Source organism: Paramisgurnus dabryanus, chromosome 5 (genome assembly GCF_030506205.2).
Source record: "Paramisgurnus dabryanus chromosome 5, PD_genome_1.1, whole genome shotgun sequence".
Classification (NCBI taxonomy): domain Eukaryota; kingdom Metazoa; phylum Chordata; class Actinopteri; order Cypriniformes; family Cobitidae; genus Paramisgurnus; species Paramisgurnus dabryanus.
Genome location: NC_133341.1, coordinates 20,581,705 through 20,602,362, shown reverse-complemented (window position 1 = coordinate 20,602,362; position 20,658 = coordinate 20,581,705). Strand labels below are relative to the sequence as shown.

The 20,658-nt window shown below is 37.5% G+C and overlaps 2 protein-coding genes across 3 annotated transcripts in view; both read right to left on the bottom strand.

Annotated features, from left to right (window-relative positions):
- Positions 1-46: 46 nt before the first annotated feature.
- On the bottom strand, positions 47-13,257 carry man1b1b (mannosidase, alpha, class 1B, member 1b). 2 transcript variants are annotated; one of them, XM_065250245.2, is made up of 14 exons: positions 12,923-13,257; positions 12,114-12,236; positions 11,922-12,030; positions 9,635-9,723; positions 9,339-9,487; positions 9,146-9,213; positions 8,828-9,007; positions 7,674-7,822; positions 7,241-7,429; positions 6,948-7,138; positions 5,039-5,159; positions 4,721-4,915; positions 3,137-3,268; positions 47-1,960 (listed from the first exon to the last, which is right to left on the bottom strand). In XM_065250245.2, exons 2-14 carry the CDS (start codon positions 12,210-12,212, stop codon positions 1,754-1,756), a joined length of 1,878 nt encoding a protein of 625 aa, XP_065106317.1. In that variant the 5' UTR covers positions 12,213-12,236; positions 12,923-13,257; the 3' UTR covers positions 47-1,753. The 2 variants fall into 2 exon arrangements, with proteins under 2 accessions (XP_065106317.1, XP_065106318.1); XM_065250246.2 differs by lacking the exon at positions 3,137-3,268.
- Positions 13,258-14,306: 1,049 nt separating this feature from the next.
- LOC135732300 (uncharacterized) overlaps positions 14,307-20,658 on the bottom strand; it is a 41,656-nt gene continuing 35,304 nt past the window's right edge. Inside the window, exons 51-63 of the mRNA XM_065250244.1 lie at positions 20,538-20,591; positions 19,579-19,632; positions 19,427-19,480; positions 19,262-19,315; positions 18,682-18,735; positions 16,804-16,821; positions 16,652-16,705; positions 16,506-16,565; positions 16,034-16,199; positions 15,837-15,943; positions 15,674-15,751; positions 15,262-15,444; positions 14,307-15,171 (exon numbers count right to left, since the gene is read on the bottom strand). Of these exons, the coding sequence (XP_065106316.1) occupies positions 15,016-15,171; positions 15,262-15,444; positions 15,674-15,751; positions 15,837-15,943; positions 16,034-16,199; positions 16,506-16,565; positions 16,652-16,705; positions 16,804-16,821; positions 18,682-18,735; positions 19,262-19,315; positions 19,427-19,480; positions 19,579-19,632; positions 20,538-20,591 (1,092 nt within the window). The 3' untranslated portion in view covers positions 14,307-15,015. The remainder of the gene's footprint in view (positions 15,172-15,261; positions 15,445-15,673; positions 15,752-15,836; positions 15,944-16,033; positions 16,200-16,505; positions 16,566-16,651; positions 16,706-16,803; positions 16,822-18,681; positions 18,736-19,261; positions 19,316-19,426; positions 19,481-19,578; positions 19,633-20,537; positions 20,592-20,658) is intronic.

Here is a 20,658-nt window from a genome sequence, read left to right as displayed (position 1 = left end):
TTCATTTTTTTTTAAATGACACACAGAAACATTCCACAGACTGTAATATAATCACAAGTGTTTATTCACAAAAAGCTTAGTTGTAAATAGCTTTAGAACAGACATGAGATGATAAAAATAGCTTTAGATAAAAACAAATCTCAGGATTTAAAATAGACATTTCTCATCATTGCTCAGCATTGATTCAAAGGCACACGTGAACCGTAACATCACACACAACACGACATTGACCAACCAGCGTATGCTCATCCCTTTATCATCAGCATCATAATCTGTAATGGCTACTGTACACACCACCTACACAAAACTGGGGCTAGCTGAAACTTAACTAAAGATTCGGCAAGGTGAGATTTAATCTTTCAAATAAAATGTACATAATACATGTGATTTTTACACACAGTGGGAATATAGCAGATGAATAAAACAATTTGCCCCACCTATTATTTGTTATCTTAAGACATTTTGTGCACAAAAGAGCATTTATTTACGCTCAGGCCCAACCAAACTGACCCAAAATCAACAGAGAAGAACAAACATCCTGCGACAAAGTGAAGACTTTTAAGTTTTGAGAAAAAAGTAATTATCTAAATTAATAAAATCTCTTAAATTACCTACCATATGTTAAGCAAACAATTTTACACATGTCATTAGGGCATACAAAACTACTACTGACAATCACATCTGATGTAGGTCCCCTGAAAAAGCGATAGAAGTACATAATATAGACTCTTGATTTTTAAATATTGTGCTTGACTAACACTCCATTACAGTACTTACATTTCTATCACAAAGATCTAATAACATAAGACCAAACTAAATATATAAGTGTGGAATAAGAATACAGGTTCATACAACCACCTGCTAGAAAACTATTTTATTTATAATAATAATAATAATAAAAAACCCTTCAACAAACACTGTACACAAAATGTACACAGGAATGGCAGTCAAATCCTTCACAGCAGGTTTAGTTTTACTCTCAAATCAAAAGAAATTTTAAAATAGTAAAATGCACAGAGAAACTTGGAATGTACAGTGCATTTTCCTTTTCTTACCGTAAAGGATTTGCTTAATCATAAGTTAAATGATTTACACTTGACTGAATGCAGTCTTATTATTGTATTTGTTACTGAAAAAGATCCTATTAATTACAATAAAAAAAACTTTACAAAGGAAAATAGTGAATAATCAACTAATGATAAAAGACCCCCTAAACCCCCAACAACATAAACAGCAGCAGGTCTTTAATAAAAATACAAACATGAAAACCCCTATAAACATCATAAAGTGCTTGCAGTCCCTGTAATGTTTCACAGTATGAATGTTTGTTTGTTTGTCTGTGTGTGGGCTGAGAAGACTGCAAAATGCACACACTGATTCAGTGGGCTAAATGAGCCAAGCAACAGCATCATTTGTACCTCTCATACAGAGATCACATCTGCCTACTATCCACAATAACTACAGATGTGTGCTTTAAAATCAAGCAGCACAGACAAAGATCGGTCGCTGAAAACCTTTGTTATTATCCTTTATAGAATAAATACCGTTACAGTCAGAAATTCCATTAACAGAAACATACAGACTGATCGTTTGTACTATTACATTGATTTTGTCATGGCTCTTATAAGTATTTCAACTATAAAGAGAATTCCCATTGTAGAAAAGGAGATATCAAAAGGACAGAGTAGGATCTGTGTGTGCTCATGGCCCTGAGAGAGGTGTGTTTGGTTATGAGTGTATGCCTGTGGGTCCATCACTCTTCGTCCGGAAATACGGGTAGAGGATGAGCCTCAGTGTTGAAGACATACTTGTCTAGGCTGATGAGGCTGGGGTCTTCTGAAAACAGCAGGTAGAAGTATTTGAGGGTCTCACCCAGAAAGAAGCTCTCCATTTTGTCTCGAGGGTTCGGATAGGCTGGGTCGCGAACGTTGTTTATGGACGTATAACCTCCGGTGGAAACCTGGCGGGAGAGGGACATTTACAGTGAGAATTGTTTGTGAACATTCTTTCATTTGAAATGTGGATACGAACTGAATGCCGAATGTGATGTTTAGAAATACAGAGATGGAAACTGTAAGCAAACACGGAAATGGAGCGAGACAAATGTTTGTATAAACCGTAATATGAGAAGTCAAGTAGAAGCATTTTTGACACAGGATAGTGCAGGATACGACAGTACAGTTTACATGTACCCTAAACATTGCAACAATTCCGATTAAAATGTTTGTTTACATGTACATGCAATATAATCCGAACCAAACGTCAAGGTTGCCAGATTCGTGTATTAAAACCAGCCTAATAGACATTTAAAAGCATCCCAAATACTACTAACTAAAAAACAAAAGTCTTTCATCTTTAACCTGCAGAAAAAAATCAACTTGTGAAAAAGTTTAAAAGTACCCCAAATCTAAAATCAGCAAAAAAGCAGAGGACCTGGCAACACAGCATCTCTCCTTCATTTCACGCTTTATCTCTGGATGTACAAAGTTAAAGTTAAGTTTTTTGATATAAGCAAAGAAAACACTTTGCTATTTTATTTGATGTAATGTTATAAAAGACAAGAACGCTGCAGAATGTACAGCGAGTGACCCCTTTACCTTAATAACGTGTGTTGCCATTGCCTTGCTATTGCATGTTTTTTATACAAGATGTTTCAAGTCATAAGTAAATCAGAGGTAAATATAAGCAGTGAACTCAAGCATTATTCTTCTGCGCATGTGCACAAGGTATTTTTGCATCCGATTAAGAAAATACTACAATTCATGCGTTTACATGCTTACTCTCTCCTGATGATCGAATCAGGCTACCACCCCTTCAATATGATCGGAATTTGCATCCGATCGACCTCAATCGTATTGATTAAAGCGTTTACATGATGGCTTTTCAATCCGATTGAGCCATCAATATGATCACAAACGAATTATTTGTTTGCACGAAACGTATCTAATGATACCACAATCAGGTTCTTGTTGGGTTTGTCCGTGTTTGCATGGGAAATTTATTCCCAAGTTTGGCGAAAACACATCTACATCCTACTCAGCGTGACTAGGAAATTCACTGGAAACAGAACGGCTTGCAAGAATTTGCATGTTGCAAAAAACACCTAAGGGTCAGAGAGCGCATTAAGGTCACACACCCTGGTGTATTTATTGAAGTTCTGTAAGATCTCCCAGCCCCACTGCTGGTACTTCTTATCCTTGGTGAATCTGTACAAGTAGAAGAGGCTCTCCACAGTCTCTGGACGTAGAAGGTTATGCCTGTCAGCAATCTGGATGAGATCACAAAATGATATAAATGTAATATAAATGTAATTTCACATCCTCATCAAACAAACCACCAAGATTCAATAAATATATTTTTTTCAGCCACGCAAAAAATTAAGAGACCACTCCAGTTTTGACTATAATCATCATTTCTTTATGTATTTTAACCATTTCAGTCCAGTATCTGTTGGATTTCTACAAAAGCAAACCTCGGGAGTGACACCCAACAGCAAATGTAAAAGACTGAAACATGACAAGACCCATGAAAGATGTGACTAAAAATCAGTGTTTTTCAAAAAAAAAAAAAAAAATCTGTATAAAATAAATACAAAAAACCCCATCATTAAGAATTTTGCAGAATTTTTTTAACTTAACATTTTAGTTAAAGAGTAACTAAGCCCTGTTCAGAGCCTGACTCCACCCACTGCAATATTTGAAAAATGCAAGAAAAGTCGGCAGATCCCAACGGAGATAGAGGGGACGAACAAGCTCGTACCAAGTGTGTGGTGAGATCGTAACAAGGGCGTGGTGAGCTTGAACCTGCTTACGTCACGAGTCATTTTTTGGACCCAACATCCAATAGGAAAATTCAACTGCAGTAGCCACCGTTCAACCTGAAGAGGGCAGCACTCAGACGTTTTTACACCATATATTGTAGTATTGAAACACTTTATATCCAAATGTCAAAAAACTTACTAAAATCAATGAACAGCACTAATAAAGCATCATTCTTACAGATCATTAACTAAAAAAAGTTGGTTTAGGGTTTAGTTACTCTTTAAACACATTAACGGCACATTCACACGGGGCGTCAGTATTAACGCTTCCCATTCACTTTTAATGGGTGATGTCATGCGTTGCAGAACTGAATTGTGGATCCGTCGGCGCCGCGTCAGTGCCGTTGCTCGCGGCAGAAGTTGAACATTTCGCAACTTTTCAAGCGGCAACGCGTGCTTCAGCCAATCAGATCGCCTTATGCAAATAACCTAGGCAGAGCCAGCCAATTACGTTTATGGAAGAACGGAGCATGTGTAGAGACCACTGTGATTGGCTGTTGGCCACGCTTTAGACAAGCCTTCTGTTAAGCGTTAACGCTTACGCCCCGTGTAAATGTACCGTAATAGTAATTCTAGAAAAACTGAAATAGACGATTAAAATGGTCTCTTATTTTTTTCTGCAGCTGTACACACACACACACACACACACACACACACACACACACACACACACACACACACACACACACACACACACACACACACACACACACACACACACACACACACACACGTAGATAGATTAGTAGTAAATTTAGATACAGCACATTTATAGAAATACGTTGCTATGAATATTCATATTTTAGTGGTGGATCCACTTAAAATGTTAGCAATGGCAAGTACAAATAGAAACTGAGTAGAGTAAACAAAACTACAAGGTCTTCCTAAGAATGAGCTCACCTTCACATCTACATCCTTTGTGCTGCCGTCATGCGTGTTGAAGTGAACTATCTCTGGGCTCAGACCCGTCTCCATCTGAACGTACATCTGGTAACAAGTCTCGATCAGTTGTTTTGCCAGCTCCATGTGGTCGGCAGGAAGACCGTGATGTGCTCCCAGTGCTAGTGTGCCAGGCAGGAAACATACCAAGTGGTCCTGCAAAAAAGGCAGAAGAAAGGTAACCACATAAGCTACAGTATATAGCGGTGATTGCAGATCTCTGTATCAACAAGAGACATATTTTCCCTTCCTAACTTCATTTAAGAGCTGGCTATATACCATTTTGGGACTCAACTGTCCATGGGTCAACTCTCCTGCAAACGTGAGGCCTAGAGGAGTAGTCTTTCTCAGCAGGTTCTTCTTTATCCCCTCCACAGCCTGCAGATAGTCCTCCAGCAATCTGAAACATAATTATAAACTAAAATCTAAACCCATAGCACCATAGTGAATATGTGTTGTGTAAACTATTGGTTTGTGCTTTAGGACCTAGACTTATGTTAATGTTAAACATTAAAGAAAATAGATTTAACGTTGCATGGGTTGCTTTATAATCTTGCAGCACAGTTAGTTTTTTTAACTATCTATGTTGGTATTTTGCTTACATTTGCACAAAAACAAAGTAAAGTTTAACTGATTTCAACGACAAAAGACATGAAAACAACACAACATTTTTATCCTTGGACCTGGAATCCGTATCTTTGCCAGCTATACCATCATCTCTTTTTGAAACATAAAATTGCAGGTTACATTATGTAGTTATAATTATGTAGCTTGAAGTCAGATGACGTCAAACTGACAGCTAACTGTTGCGGATATTTTAATCGCACTTATTTTTGCACCGCGGAACATTTCTCATTTGATAAGTTTCGGCGGACTGATTATACTGGAGCACCAACTAGCGTTCATGACTTCAGACAACAACAAACCACAGTGAACATGAACGAAGAAGCTGATGAGACCGCTTTGGTTGGCCCCGTGGATGGGACATTTTTTTATAAAAAACGAACGAATGGAAGCGTCGATAAGAGCATGGTTGTGTGTAAGCTATCCAACAAGGAATTCACATATCACCGCAGCACATCAAGCCTCAAGTATCATCTCAATGTAAAACATATAGCAGCTAGCGTGGACGTTAGCTCCGGGTACAACGACTTGGTTGAACAAAAATAAACAATATTTTGTTGCTTAAGCTTATGTATTCAGTCATTATTGATGGTATACTAAAAATCCATGTGAAAAAATAACTTAATGTTCTCAGGTCAAATATTTATATGTGATTAATTTCGATTAATTAATTACAAAGCCTCTAATTAATTAGATTAATTTTTTAATCGAGTCCCGGCCCTAATTTTAATACATTAATAATCTAGTATGTGTTCATTTTTCTGTTATAGTTTCTTCAAAATTATGTTTTATTTTAGTTTTGATAAAAAAAAATTCACCATGGCGTGTATGCCCCACCCCTTTGATTGCCCCGCCCCCAGTTAATCGAGTACTCATTTTCAGACCATGGATTAATCGAAATAAAAAAATGACATACATCCACATCCCTAGATTGCAGCTTTAAGCTTTTAATGTTTATCATAAATATGCATGGTTGTATGGTTGGCCACAGAAGACCTGCAACCTAGCTGACAATAGTACTGGATCACTTTAATTTATTTAACTTGCAAAACAAGTCAATTTAATCTTGCTTGTTTTGGTGAAAAATTTATGTGGGTTATGTGCTGCCTGACCATGACATACCAAAACCATTTTGTTTGAAGATAACAGCAAGAACTTTGCAATCTGAAAAAAGCAGTCTCCTATAAAACTTCATCATAGAAACAATCCTTAGCCGTAGGGGTGCTGTTAGATCTTATTTAAAGTGGAAATGTTTGCATATGTGAAATGTACACAAGTGTACATGCGTGAAATTATTTGGTACGCCCACATGAGGTTGACCAGTGAACGATTTTAAAATTCAAATTTTAAAAGACGACACCTCAGGCAATGAGTTGCTCTGCGCTTTTATCTGTGCCACTGCAGTGCAGTCTGGATTAAGCACTATTGTATCATGCTCAACCTTAAGTAGTTTCATGGCAATGCTGAAACAAACTCAAGTTCAAGTCACTTTGATATGAAGGCTACAGAACAGTGTGCCTAATACAGGACAATGAAAAATGTGTATAGATAGACAGACACTCACTCTTTCTCATTCTTGCCTCCTTGAATCCACTGCTTCAGCAAGTACTCGTAGTAGCTGTCTGCCCTGGCTCCCAGCGTGTAGACGCCCTGATGGGTAAACTGCCCATTATTGGTATTGATGAACATTGGTACTAAACCATCCTGCTTCCCATCCAGTTTATGGACCTGTCTCATCACCTCCATCACTGCCAGCTAGAAATGATGTAATAAAGTGTATATCAACATGACAGTAGGTATGTGGGACAACAGGCTTGAACCATGTATGTACCCTTAATAAAGAAAACCTGTCCTGACCTTGAATTTGGGGTCTCCTGTGAGTCGGCTGAGCTCTCTGAACTCAAGCTGAATGCTTGTGACCTCAGCCACGGTGCTGTCTGAGGTCCACCGAGGCGGGTGTGCCGTCCCCTTTCCGATATTCACATCAGAGTAAGGGATTTTAGATGGTGTGTTGAAGGCGGGCATCAGTCTAGAGCCAATATCTTTCTGAAAAATGATTCAACAGACAAAAATAGTGCCAATTCACCAGACTATAGTAACAGAACTGAATGAAGCTCTGTTCTCTGGGGGTTTAAATGGACAGACTCCAGCACTTTCTTCAGAATGCTGATGCTTAGAGAAAATAAATGGGTTTCGTGAATGAATACCAGGACAGGACAGAGAGGAGTAGACAGAGTGATAGCATATAAGTTTCTTCTCTATATCACCCCACCCACTATCTTCTCCTTACAGCTTTATCCAGGAACACTGAGTCTCCAGTCAGATGGTAAGTGCTCAGCAGGCCACCCAGGATACGAATGGTGCTCTCAAACAGATTAACTTCTACGTCCTTATCGAAGGACAGTTCTTTGGCCACCCATTCCCTGGCCTCTGCAAACTCTGTCGACAACATTTGAGTAAATAAAAAAAATAAGCAACATAATAAATAACTTCATGAAAAAATGAAAAACAAACAATTCAAGCAAAAGCAGCTAAAGGTTAAAGATGGGGGGTATGGCCAATGTTGAGAGGCCATGCATAAATGTTTAAAGCCACAATATGTAAGATTTTTGTAATAAAATATCCAAAAACCACTTGCACAGTGTAATACATTTCATGGAGTTGTGTACTTACATCTTAAGTAACTTAAGTCCCCAAAAAAATTGTAAATAATTATAAATAATGGCTCGTTCCTTGTCTCCTTTGTAATTGTCGCACTTTTAGTGATTTAAAGGGACACCACGTTTTTTAAAATAGGCTTATTTTCCAGCTTTCCTAGAGTTAAACATTTAATTTTTACCGTTTTGGAATCTGTTCAGCCAATCTCCAAGTCTGGTCTAATCAGATTCAATGGATTATGCTAAGCTATGCTAAAAGTGGTACCGCCAGACCTGAAGATCAGCTGAATGAATTCCAAAACGGTAAGAATCAAAACATTTAATTTTCGGGGAGCTGGAAACTTAGCCTATTTTCAAAAATGTGGAGTGTTCCTTTAATATCCGCGCTATCCTCAGTTTTCCAGTTGTAGAAACTATGGCAACATGAGTGGACAATGTGGATATGACGGGTATACGGTATTGAACACACAGGTGATGTGCCTTGCAGCTGATTCATTAGGATAAAATAATGTGATTAAATGTACAGGTATAAAAACATTAATTTATTACCTCATCCATGAACATGATTAGCGAATTCCATACGTCTCTGGATGGTGAAATAGCAACATCTAGTGGTAAAAATCCTACATATTGTGCCTTTAGTATAACTTTTCCCCTTATTTTTAATGTGCGTATCCTAATCATATTCATATTGTAAACAAATGTAAAAGAAATGCAACTTCCCCCAGTGACAGGGACTTTTTTTCCCCCAGGAATATAAGTTAAGATCACCGCAATGCTTAATTACCTTCTTTTAGACCCAAGATCCACATAGTATCCAGAGCATCAATCAGAGTAAGCCCAAGTCCAAACCACTCTCCATATGATTTAGAGATGGGTTTGAGCTCATCGTGACCCCAGGCGAAGTCTTTGTAACCCTTCCAGGCATGTCTAAATGCTTCCCTTACAGCCTCAAGCCTGCTCTCAGCTGAAACCAACAAAAATACAAGAAACAGCTGGGTTAGACAGATTGGCTACTTGAGAAACATATTTAGAAAGTACTGATACATTTGACTACTTCCTGTTCTAAACTGAAAGAAAACCATGTAATTTCTAGTGAACTCACCAAGTGCTAATAAAGAAGGGTCTGCATTGTTTTCAAAGGCTTCTTCTTGGTCTATTACCTCTCCATGCCTATACATATACAGGAAACAAAAATAAAAAACATAAACCCTTCCATACTCTGTTGTTTATACACAGATTGTGTATAAAACTGCTGTATATGGCATTTCTGTGAGAGTAGATGCTGAAAATCTAACCTAACAATTGGCTTTTCTCCCTCAGATCCTTTGTCCACATTCTTCAGATTTGGTCCATGATTTTCTTTCTCCAAAAGACCAGACACATTCGTTTTGCTTTGTAAACGGTTTTGTAAGACAGGTGGTCCACGTCTACGGTAGCCCTTCTTCTGTTTTTACAAATAGGAAAAAACACACTAATGCCACAAAATGCAAAAACCAGCACAAAGCCGTGACCGAGTTTTAAGAGTAACCTGACAGCTCAAGGTTGCAGACTATCCAAAAATGTAGACAATAAACAAATGGGTCACACTTACCTCAGAGGGCATCTCCGGAAGAATGGCCTTGTACTCATTTTTCAAGTCTAAAACAAATGTCTGTTTTCCATCCTCGCCATTTCCCCCATCTGTAAAAATGAGCACATGAGATGTCAATAATAAACCTTGATACAAACATAGTTTTACAGGGACAATATGTAAAACTTTTCCATGAACATATCCAAAAATAGCCTAGTGGTTAGATAGTTGAGCATTTAACCTAAAGGTTCACTTTTCGAGTCTCACAGCTGGCAGATTGCGACTGTGGGGCCCTTGAGCAAGGCACCTTAACCCCAGTAGCTCCCTGGACAGTGCAGGGATAGCCCCCCACAGCTGAGGCTGTGTGTGTTTATGACTTGCAGTGCGTGAGCCTTTTTTCAAAATATACATTTCTTTTGGGATGTTATATTACAATAGTAAATACTATTATTATATTTTACGAAATATTTTCATGTTAAGTTAGATTGCCATTTGACACTCCCCTCTACCTTTCGAGGTTTTTCACACAAGACTTTAAATAAAAGGGAGGGGGATTTTTCAGTAATAAAAAACTAATATTTGTTTATCTTAATGACATTAATTATGACATATTTTTATATATATGAAGAGTTTGGTTCCAAAATGCCTTTTTTAACTCTTTCCCCGCCATTGACGAGATATCTTGTCAATTAAGAGAAAACGCTTCCCCGCCAATGACGAGATTTTCCGCCTTTCCGCAATACCGCTATTATCCACCAGGTGGCGCCCTTCCACAACTTTTTAAAAACGGAAGTATTGCCCTATGGCAAGCTGCTGCATGTCCGTGTCTGTTTTAAAGATCGCTCTGAATGGGATCTCTATGAAAAGTCAGTCACAAAAATGGAATTATTTTTGCTTTTTGCTCAAAATATGGTGTTTTTGCAAAAACCTACCCATATTCAAAAGCTGATTGCAAAAGAACCACTAAAGGTAGGATGAAACGGGTTTTTTTTTGTTTGAAAGCAGAGAAACCTTTCATTTGGTTTATTTATTTATTTAAAGAAGAACATTTTCTGGAAGGCATTAAACTTCGGTGAAAATCATGAAAAACGCTGGCGCTGGCTGGCAACTTTTTTTAAAAACGCTGACGGTGAAAGAGTTAATTAGTTACCGCCCCTAAGGGGACATGGAGCAAAATTAAATAAAGTTTAGTTTCATGTGCTCATGTGAAACTTTCATGTGCTCACGCGAAACCTTCATGTGCTCACCAAAACCTTCATGTGCAGAATTTTTTGTTTAAGTTTAGTTTCGCGTGCTCACGTGAAAGCGATAGTTTCACGTGTGCACGCGATCGTTTCACGTGAGCATGCGAAACTAAACTTTTAAAAAAAATTCTGCACATGAAAGTTTCGCGTGAGCACATGAAAGTTTCGCGTGAGCACATGAAAGTTTCGCGTGAGCAAGCCATTAAAATCGAATAATTTACGTGAGAGGCACTCGGGCAAAGGGAAAATGTCGGCTGTTGCTTTTTCTCACACAACAGCATCAAGCTTCTGTCATGCTAAAACATGACCCCAGGGGATCTTATGAAAAACTTTCCATTATTTTACTCGAAGTCAAAGAAAATCAAGCAGACCCAAAACATTTTACTGCTGATCGCTGTCAAAAAAGATCAGAGACAATGTCCCAATAATGACAGCATCAATGAAAGTGTTCTTAATATGAAAAAGTAAATGTTTTGATTAAAGGCGGGGTGCGTGATCTCTGAAAGCCAATGTTGACATTTGAAATAGAATCTGGACCTTCTTTTGATAGACCTACCCCACACATACGCAATCCAGGCAACGATGTTGTTTAGTAGACATGCCCCTTGCTGATAATTGGCTACAAGTGTGTTTTGGTACTCGGCCCGACTCCCTTTTTTTCAAAAATCATGCATCCCGCCTTTAATGCCATTAATGTTTATTTTTTTTAATCAGTGTATATCACTAGTCAACTAAATGAATATAACATGGCAAAGATAAATGCACATTATATATTGATTCAGTAAATTTATAGCATTTCTTTTTTTTAATTGCATGGATTTATTGTATTTTGCACAAAATCAGATTTTATAATAAATATTTAAAAATCAAATTATGGATTTGAATTTGTAATGTTATTATAACCTAAAGATGCTATGTGAAGGTTTGTAACAGAAAATAGTGGTTTTCATCTTGTCATTTTCTTGATATAGAAAACACATTTTTACCCAAATAAAATTAATTTATTGCGTTTTGGAACCAAACTTTTCATAGATGGATAGATGGATAGATAGATCTCATCTCACCTCTCCAGTGTTCTATGAGAGTGGGAGATGTTGCTATTCCACAAACAAGCAGCAGCATCAATGTAAACAGGATCAGGCTACGCTGCAATCTGGATAGCTGCTTCCATTTCTGGAGACAAAATATAAAGAAACAGTGTAATAACAACTTCACATCTTTACAAATTACCGTCATTAAGATAAAGAAAATCTCACCCTCCAGCAGGACTGCCGGCGCCACTGCTTGGCGTTCGTGTAACCGACGCTGTCGCCCAGAGTCAGAGACACAAAATCCCTCTTCGATGGCGGGTGCATGTTTCCTTCATAAACTCAATGTGTCTGTGTACATAGAGAAACAGAAACTGCGTCTAAAAATCTAGAGACATGCCTGCAAATACAGCATTGACGGGCTGACTATGGTGTCCGAAATGCTAAGTAAGCTGTTGATTATTCCTCTGTGTACTAGACCTGTCAGGCTGGTCTAACTGACAGTGGCTGTGCGTGTGGGCAGCAGATGGACACTGACAACAGCAAAGTATTAACGTTACGTTTCAGTCGGTTATAAAAGTTTTAACAACATATACTATTGTAAAGTATTTTGATTATTTCAAACTGATATACACTCCGACATAAGCCCAATTTTGATTTGCAAAGCACGTTCATCTCAACATCATCCAGACCCAAATCCAAGTCATAGTATTTACAACAAGTGTCAGAAAACGCCACAGGATTTGTTATAGTAAAACTGTAGTAACCATTGTTTTGTATAACCATTATTTTTTTACTAAAAGTCGCAGTTAAATAATGGTTACTGTACTTAAAACTTAAAAATAGTTAATTTTCTTATGCGAGAAGTATTTGCGTCTGGCATAACTAACTTTTAAAGCTGCATTGATTATTTGGACACATCTCAAATGTCTCGATTGAGTAAATGAATAAAACTAACATTATGTGATACTTCCAGGCTTTTGTAGAATTAATAATACCCGTCAATGCGCACATGCTGATATGAATAATTAATTCACCTCTTTCTCTCTAGCTGGAGAACGACCAGCCTTGATGCTTCAGCGGTGTGATGCGCAGCTCTGATCGGCTCAGGATCTCACGACAGTCCGAGGCATTACGGAAGGGCCTAACTTACAGCTCACAAGCGATCAGTCAAAGAAATGTTACCCGATTCATGATTTACCGAAAATAACACGCGACTGTCCTGAAACGACTCGTTTCAAACACTGCAAGACTGAACTTTGCATGTTTCAGTCATGTTCGCAGCTGGCATGTCAAGTAATCCTAGAAGAGTAGATACAACCAGCTGTGGAAATAGGACGTGTGTGTATCAGACCGAGTGACTTGTGGCTTTTCTTCCAACTATTCCCCCAGAGGGCGCCAATAAAACAGTAACCTAAAAACCCGATGCAATTAGTCGAAAATCGACAAATAACAGTAACAAAATACGTGTTATCTCACTGCAATAACCGAATAGCATAATATTTTAAACGGTATTTATGACTCAATATCACGTATCAACACATTTAAATACCTAACACAATACGTTTTCAGAGTAGAGCTTTTAATTGTTTCAATGTAATTAATTAAAGGAGACATTTCACAAGACTTTTTTAAAATATAAAATAAATATTTCGTGTCCCCAGAGTACATATGTGAAGTTCTAGCTCAAAATACACCCATAAATAACTTATAGCATATTAAAATTGCCACTTTGTAGGTGTGAGCAAAATGTGCCGTTTTTGGGTGTGTCCTTTAAAATGCAAATGGGTTGATCTCTGCACTAAAACGGCAGTGCTGTGGTTGGATAATGCAGATTAAGAGGCAGTGTTATCCCCTTCTGACATCACAAGGGAGGCCACATTTCAATTACCTTTTTCACATGCTTGCAGAGAATGGTTTACCAAAACTAAGTTGCTGGGTTGATATTTTTCACATTTTCTAGGTTGATAGAAGCACCGTGGACCCAATTATAGGACTTAAACATGGAAATAGTCAGATTTTCCTAATATGTCCCCTTTAAATGTTTTTTTTTTAATTCATTTTTTATTTTTTTTCTGCTTCTCTTTAGTTGCAAAGAAATGTTATTTCTGTTCTGAGCCTGATGAATTCAATTATGCAGGCCATGTAAATTATATTCAAAAACACACGATAAACAGTACATCACAGGGGACAAAACAAGTGCACATGGCACATGCTAAATTTGTGTGTGCCAGTAGCTTTAAATGGCGCGTGTATGCAGTTTAATGTGAGTTGCAATGCACACATTTCAAAACTGCTAATAATCCATCTACTTGCTGTAAAATGATACACTTTTACATTTCCCTGTACTAATCCATCCTGCACCTACAGGCGTCATACAAAAACAAATCAACACCTTTGGTTTTCTTTCAGGTCATTTTTACTAAGGCAACCACATTGCAGAATCTGCAATAGCAAAATAGAAACACATTGTTTGCAATAAACTAGTATACAATGAGCTAAATTGGGACTTTGCTTTAACCAATTTTTATGACATTCTTTAAAAGTGTCACTATAATTACATTGGATACATCATAAACAATGTTCCCACAACAAACTGACCACACCTAACTGTTTTCCACTATTCCATTGTTTTCTGTAATCAGTCTGTTGGGTTGACATGCAGTGCCCGATATGCAGATTAGTGGCACATTGTCCAAATAGTACAAAAGGGATGGCAGACATCACAGTGCTTTTTATCATAAGGTGCAACAAAACCTGAATTAAAGGGTTTTTTAGATGAGTTATGATTTGTGGGATGTAAGTTATAACACAACAAGACTAACAAATCTATGACATTATATAAATAAACAGTTTTAAACATTTAACAGAAAATAACCATTGTAAACAAATATACAGTACAACTTCTCATAAGAAGCCGTGCACCAAACTACTGTTGCCGCTGGACAACAAATCAGTTTATTTTACAAACCGAAGTTGAAATAAAGACTTCATATGGAATCTCCATTCCTACAGCAGATGGAGTAGAGTTGAGTTCCTGATCATGGAGAACAGACTTTCTCTTTTTCTCAGTTTGTCCTTAGCTCGGTTTTCTCAGCAGAAAACTCTGCACAGCAACAGTTTTTGTGTTCTAGCTGAAGCAGACGTGTCCTATAGTAAACTGAAACTCGTTTGTCATGTCACTATGGCCAAATAAAGCCAGGTCTCTGATAGGTAAAAGCTCCAGGTCTTCAGTCTCAAACTGGAATACAGACTCCCGAGGCCCTGTATCCAGCCCACCTGTAGGCTAAAACATGATGGATTAAAATAAACAATGCAATTGTTAAACCTTAAAGTTTCAATTATTTACATCAAACTTATTCTGTAGTTCACATACCTCACAATCTCGTAATGTTCCCAAAAAGCTCTCTTTTCTTGAATCTGCAAGGAACTTAATCTCTCTCTCGCTGGAACCCTGCTGGCTGTTCAGCTGGCAAGAAAATTTGATGTTCTGCTTTGCAATCTTGCTGTTTAATCTCAGGAACCTCATCTGTACTATGCCAGTCCCTGTGTAATCAAACTATAAAAAGAATCTAATTAACTAATGGAAAGCACAGATTTGTCAAACTGTGAAATCCATGCTAAAATCTCATAATCTGACTATATATTAGGAGCATGAATAATCATTTAAATCTGTGACATGACCTAACTCAGTCGATATATGAAAATTAGATATCAATGTTATACCGTAGCCAAGTTTTTCAAAGACAGGGTCACATTTAGGTTATTTGTTCTTGCCTGAAACATACCTGAAAGCCACCGTCTTTAGAGCTAAGCCATGTAAAAGAATCTGGCCTGGTGTCTTGGAGCCAAGGTCTCATGGGTATCTGAAGCAGAGAGGCACCTTATTAAAAACATTATAATATATATAATACTACAAACAAATCTTAAGCTGATAAAGTGTCTGCTTACCTGCTGCTGCATAGGTGGCAAGCACGTTTGTCCACCTGAACTCAAGTTGCAGTACACCAGGAAAGCATCAGCAGAACTTCCCTGATTTGGGTCGATATAATACATTCCTGAGACAAGCAGTGAAACATAAATAATCTTTTATCAATCACAAAACCGTCAGGTCTATAAAGTGACAATAATATCCATAAGATTCTGACCACTCGAAAAGTTAGGATGAGAAAGCATCAACTCCAAGCAGGTGGTGGCTGGATGCTCTTTAGTCCCATCTGGAGGATCAATGAAGAATCGCAGGTCTTGCTGAAGGGCCTCAAGCAGGGTCCTAATAAGTGGATAATTGGGCTTGTCGGACAGGAACGTGAGGTCCTGTTTTGTATGAAAAAATACATGAACATCCTTGGTTCATATTAGAATAAAACTTGAAAAAGGATGAGCAAAGGATGTAAAAACCAGCTAAAGTAAATGTTTTGTGATCTACTGTTTTCTACATAAAATCATATTACATAGTGTAGAGAAAACTCTGTGAAAATATAACCTTAATATCTTTAATATGTCAAAGATTAAAATTAATGACTAAAATTAAACCTCAATGCCTCTTATCTCATTATTAGATTATAAGACTTTTCCCTAGATTTTACAGTCACATTTTTCAATCTAAAAACAGTCACCTACTTTTAACTGAGTCATTGTTAGATTTAGAGATCCTGGTGGCCCGGGAGGACCCGGTGGGCCCTAAAACAAATAACAGAGTTACAGTTAATACAGCTCAGAGATGAACGATTTAGTTATCATTAGTATAAAAGTGCTGTCAAACTCACAAGAAGTCCCCTCTGTCCTTTTGGTCCAGGAAGACCTGAATATCCTTTTAACCCCTACAGTTATAAAGTGCCGGATTTGAAACAAACACATCATCATCATCGACAACATGAAGGTTAACCAGATATGACAAATATGCATTAACTATGGATACCTTTTCTCCAAACAGACCCTGTGAAATAAGGAAATAAATTGAATTACAGTACATCTTACATTGAGTACCACACATGTATTATAGTGTTTTAGTGTTTAGTGTAGTTTATTTCAGTTTTTTTCTAGAATATATCTTTTTATTATCATTTTATGTTCTTCAATAGAAAAGATCAGGGGCCGTATTCAAAAAGAATTTTAAGGCTAAAAGTAGCTCCTAACTGGCGAATTTAGGAGCAACTCCTAAAAATACTGGGCGTGTCACTCCTAAATTTAGGACTCCTAATTTTTTTCACTAAGAGTAATTCACAAAGCATTTTAGCCTTAAAAGTAGCACCTAAGTCTGGGACAGCTTAAAAGAAGTCAAGAGGACTCCTAACTCACTAAGAGTTATTCACAAAGGATCTTAAAATGTCTTAGGTGCTGATCCTCCTTAACATGGACAGTTTCACCAACTCAAAAGCATTGCACATACTTAAAAGCAAACTTTAAAGGAACAGTATGTAAGAAATTTATATCAATTAATCATTAAATGGCCCTGAAATGTCACTAGACATTAAGAAATCATTTTCATTTCAAATACTTCTATCACTCACAACAGCGGTCCGGCCAGGATATTGTCATTTAAAAAGTGGAGTTGCAGCCCTCAACTGATGTTTATGTTGTCGTTTGGTATATTGGCCACCAGCTGTGTGATTGCAGTACCAGTTTTAGCCACACGTTTTGTGATTGCAATACCAGTTTTGGCCACAATCCTACATACTGTTCCTTTAATGTAAGCATATTGTTTATAACATTTGTTTCATAATTCATTACATTCATGGCAAGCAGAAAGTTTTTTAGAATTACATGAAACAATAATACAATTAAATATTTAATATTATAGGCATACCTGTTGCCATGCTAGTCTGTTTAAAAGCTGAAATCTCAACCCTCTACTGCGATACCACCGCCTCTCGCAGTCGTCCGGGGTTCGCGACACAAGCGGGAATGCTGCATTGATCTGCAACAAATCCTCTCCCATCAGTAATGCGCGGGTTGATCCGAAATGAGCGGATCCCTGAGGTCACCCGCGGATTTTTTGCAGTCCGACTTGCGGGCGGGTTAGTTGAAAACGTTGGTCGGGTGTCGGTTGTTTTGTACATTGACCCGCGCATCATTGTCTCGCATGTCTCACGCTTAGTTTTGCTTGATATCTTAGTGCCGAATTTCCCTTTTATTACGTTTCTTTTTTCCAGCACCAACTGGGACAGCAGCAGTAACTGATCTTGCATCCAGTTGGGCTTTCTTTTCCGTTTTGGCGAGTTCATAATCCACCGTCATTTATTTATTACATTAGGATTCTTCAATATGGGCAACATTTCCTTGCTTTAAGTAGTCTATTTAGGCTAATAGGATGTCAATTAATCAAGCAAGTGTTAATGTAATGTCGTTTTTTATTATTAGGCAATTGGCGTATTTCATTTGGGTATTAGGCTACCTTGATTTAATTTAATTTCATTCACGACTTTTCTTTAATATATGCATTTCGATGGCATTACTATTATTATTTTGTGTAGGACACAGACATATTTCGATGTTGAAATTCAATGATTTGGTGCGTCTGTGTTATGTTACGCATGACAGCCCTATCATCTAACAACCAATCACCGTGGTCATTGCGAGGCAGCTCGTGCATGAGAATTGACGTCATCCGTAGCAACGAAGACTCACTCTTAGTTTAGGAGTTATCATTTTTCCTTACTAAAAGTAGGTCTGAAAGGCGTTGTGAATAACTTTTAAGAGAAAACTCCTAGCTAAAATCTTTTAGTGCGATTTAGGAGTACTCTTAGTGGTAAGATAAAATGCTTTGTGAATACGGCCCCAGATATTGATAACTTACAGGCATCCCTGGTAGACCTGGTGACCCTCTATGACCCGTTGGGCCAATATCCCCCTAAAAAAGACATAAATTACTCCATATTATAAACGGTTTCAGTAGTTACAACATAAACAAGCGGCTGTCGTGGTCCGCACGTAACTTCCGGTAAACTCTGCTAAAAATAAATAACAACAAAGTTCTTTAAACGTAGTTTATTTATATAACAAGCAAAAAAACAACACATAGATTACTAAGAAACCCAAAACATTTGTTATTTTCGATGAGGCATTTGTTCAAGAGATCAGTTTAGCAACTAGTCAGACCATTAAAAAAACTAAACCGGAAGTAAAGTTCGGATCCTGACGTGTATCTCGTCAGCGCACATGCGACCGATGAAACAGTCTATACACTTTTAAAAAGGGGTTCCCCCCAGTCTGGTCTTTTTGGTTCCAACCTTAAATGTCCACAAGGCCTTTATGTTGACTATGACTATATAGGTTCAACGCCATTGCTGCAAAGAACCATTTTTGAATTTCAAAGTCTACATCAAAATAGTCCCATTATACTGTATAAGAAATATGTACATGTATAACCAAGTCACCTGCTCTCCCTTTGCTCCATCTCTTCCCTTCTCCCCATGCAAACCCTGCTCCCCCTGAAACAAAACAACGCAGACTCAAAATTACACAAAGTGCAGACAATTACTCCCTCGCTTTTAACATGATTGTTAGGGTTTTTAGAGGTTAGTTTTAATGAATGCAAGTACCTTTAGTCCATCCCTTCCCAGAGGACCAAGTGGCCCTATGTCTCCTTTTTCTCCCTATAGACAGAACGAAGATCAAGCTTCAAGGTTCTCCATTTTGTGCATTTTGTGTAACTACCAGTTTTACCATGACAATTCCAGAGTAATCCCCATACCTCAGAGCCCTTTTTCCCCATGTCCCCTTTCTCACCCCGGATGCCCGGTAAACCCTGAAACCATACAGAACAATCTGTGTGTTATGTTCATGCAGACCAGACAAACATTTGTATAGTTTAACACATTTATAATTTAAAGTCTTAATTAGGCCACAACTTTCTCTGTGTTTCAGCAAATGGAATGATTTTTGGTGACAAATCTTAAATTTACACATATTTTGAGAAAATGCTTTGAAATTGTTCAAAAACTCAAAAAGACAACGTGGGCAAATTTGCTACATTTTGTGTTGTAAGTGGATAAAACATTACATTCAATGGCTGTTAAAAATTATCAGATTCATTTTTTTTTGTTTTTCAAATTTTTTGCATAAAAATAAAACTAATGCTACACAAAAACTACCAATGCATCAAAGCCAATGATTTTACTAATCTTTGACATGCCCAAGACTGTGAAAAGGTAAAAAAAATCCAGTCCACAATCACTTTTATATTGAAAATCAATCAGTTTGTGTTTTTCCCCCACAAATCAGTGACACCACTTATGAACTTGGCAATTAAAGAGTTAAAATCATGATTTTATTATTTTTTTTGTAAAGATTTGGTAGTTTTGATTAGTACTTAGGTTGATTAAAAGATTTATTAAAAAAAAATTAATCCACTATACAAAAGGGTAGTGAATTGGAACAATGCACAAGGATTAACATCTGTTTAATTTTTACACACTTATGCCCACTCCCCATGTGCAAATGTGACTTGAGGAAAACTTTTGGAAAAAAAAACGTTTTTTCAGTTTTTTCGGTGTGGCACAAACTCCAGGGACTGCCAGCAATAATTGTAAATTATGCTTGTTTATCGGGTCATTCACTCAAATATGAGGCTAGATTTCTTCATTAATTATGTAAATGTAGCTTGTAAATAAAAATATACACAATAGAAATCAGGTGTATGTGTTCACCTACATGTAGTCCTGACGGTCCAGGAGGTCCAGTCATACCCACTGAACCCTGCTGTCCCTGTTAAAAATCAAACAAAAGCTAGTAAACATGCTCAAGGTTAAAAAGTGCAAAATCAATATGTATG

What these genes read in the sequence shown, in the direction of transcription:
- man1b1b (XM_065250245.2), bottom strand. Translation starts at nt 12,212, where the DNA reads ATGCACCCGCCATCGAAGAGGGATTTTGTGTCTCTGACTCTGGGCGAC. An exon ending in CCCTTCTTTATTAGCACTTG is followed by an intron (nt 9,008 to 9,145) that starts GTGAGTTCACTA and finishes TGTTGGTTTCAG; the next exon opens with CTGAGAGCAGGCTTGAGGCT. An exon ending in CAAAGGATGTAGATGTGAAG is followed by an intron (nt 3,269 to 4,720) that starts GTGAGCTCATTC and finishes GATCTCATCCAG; the next exon opens with ATTGCTGACAGGCATAACCT.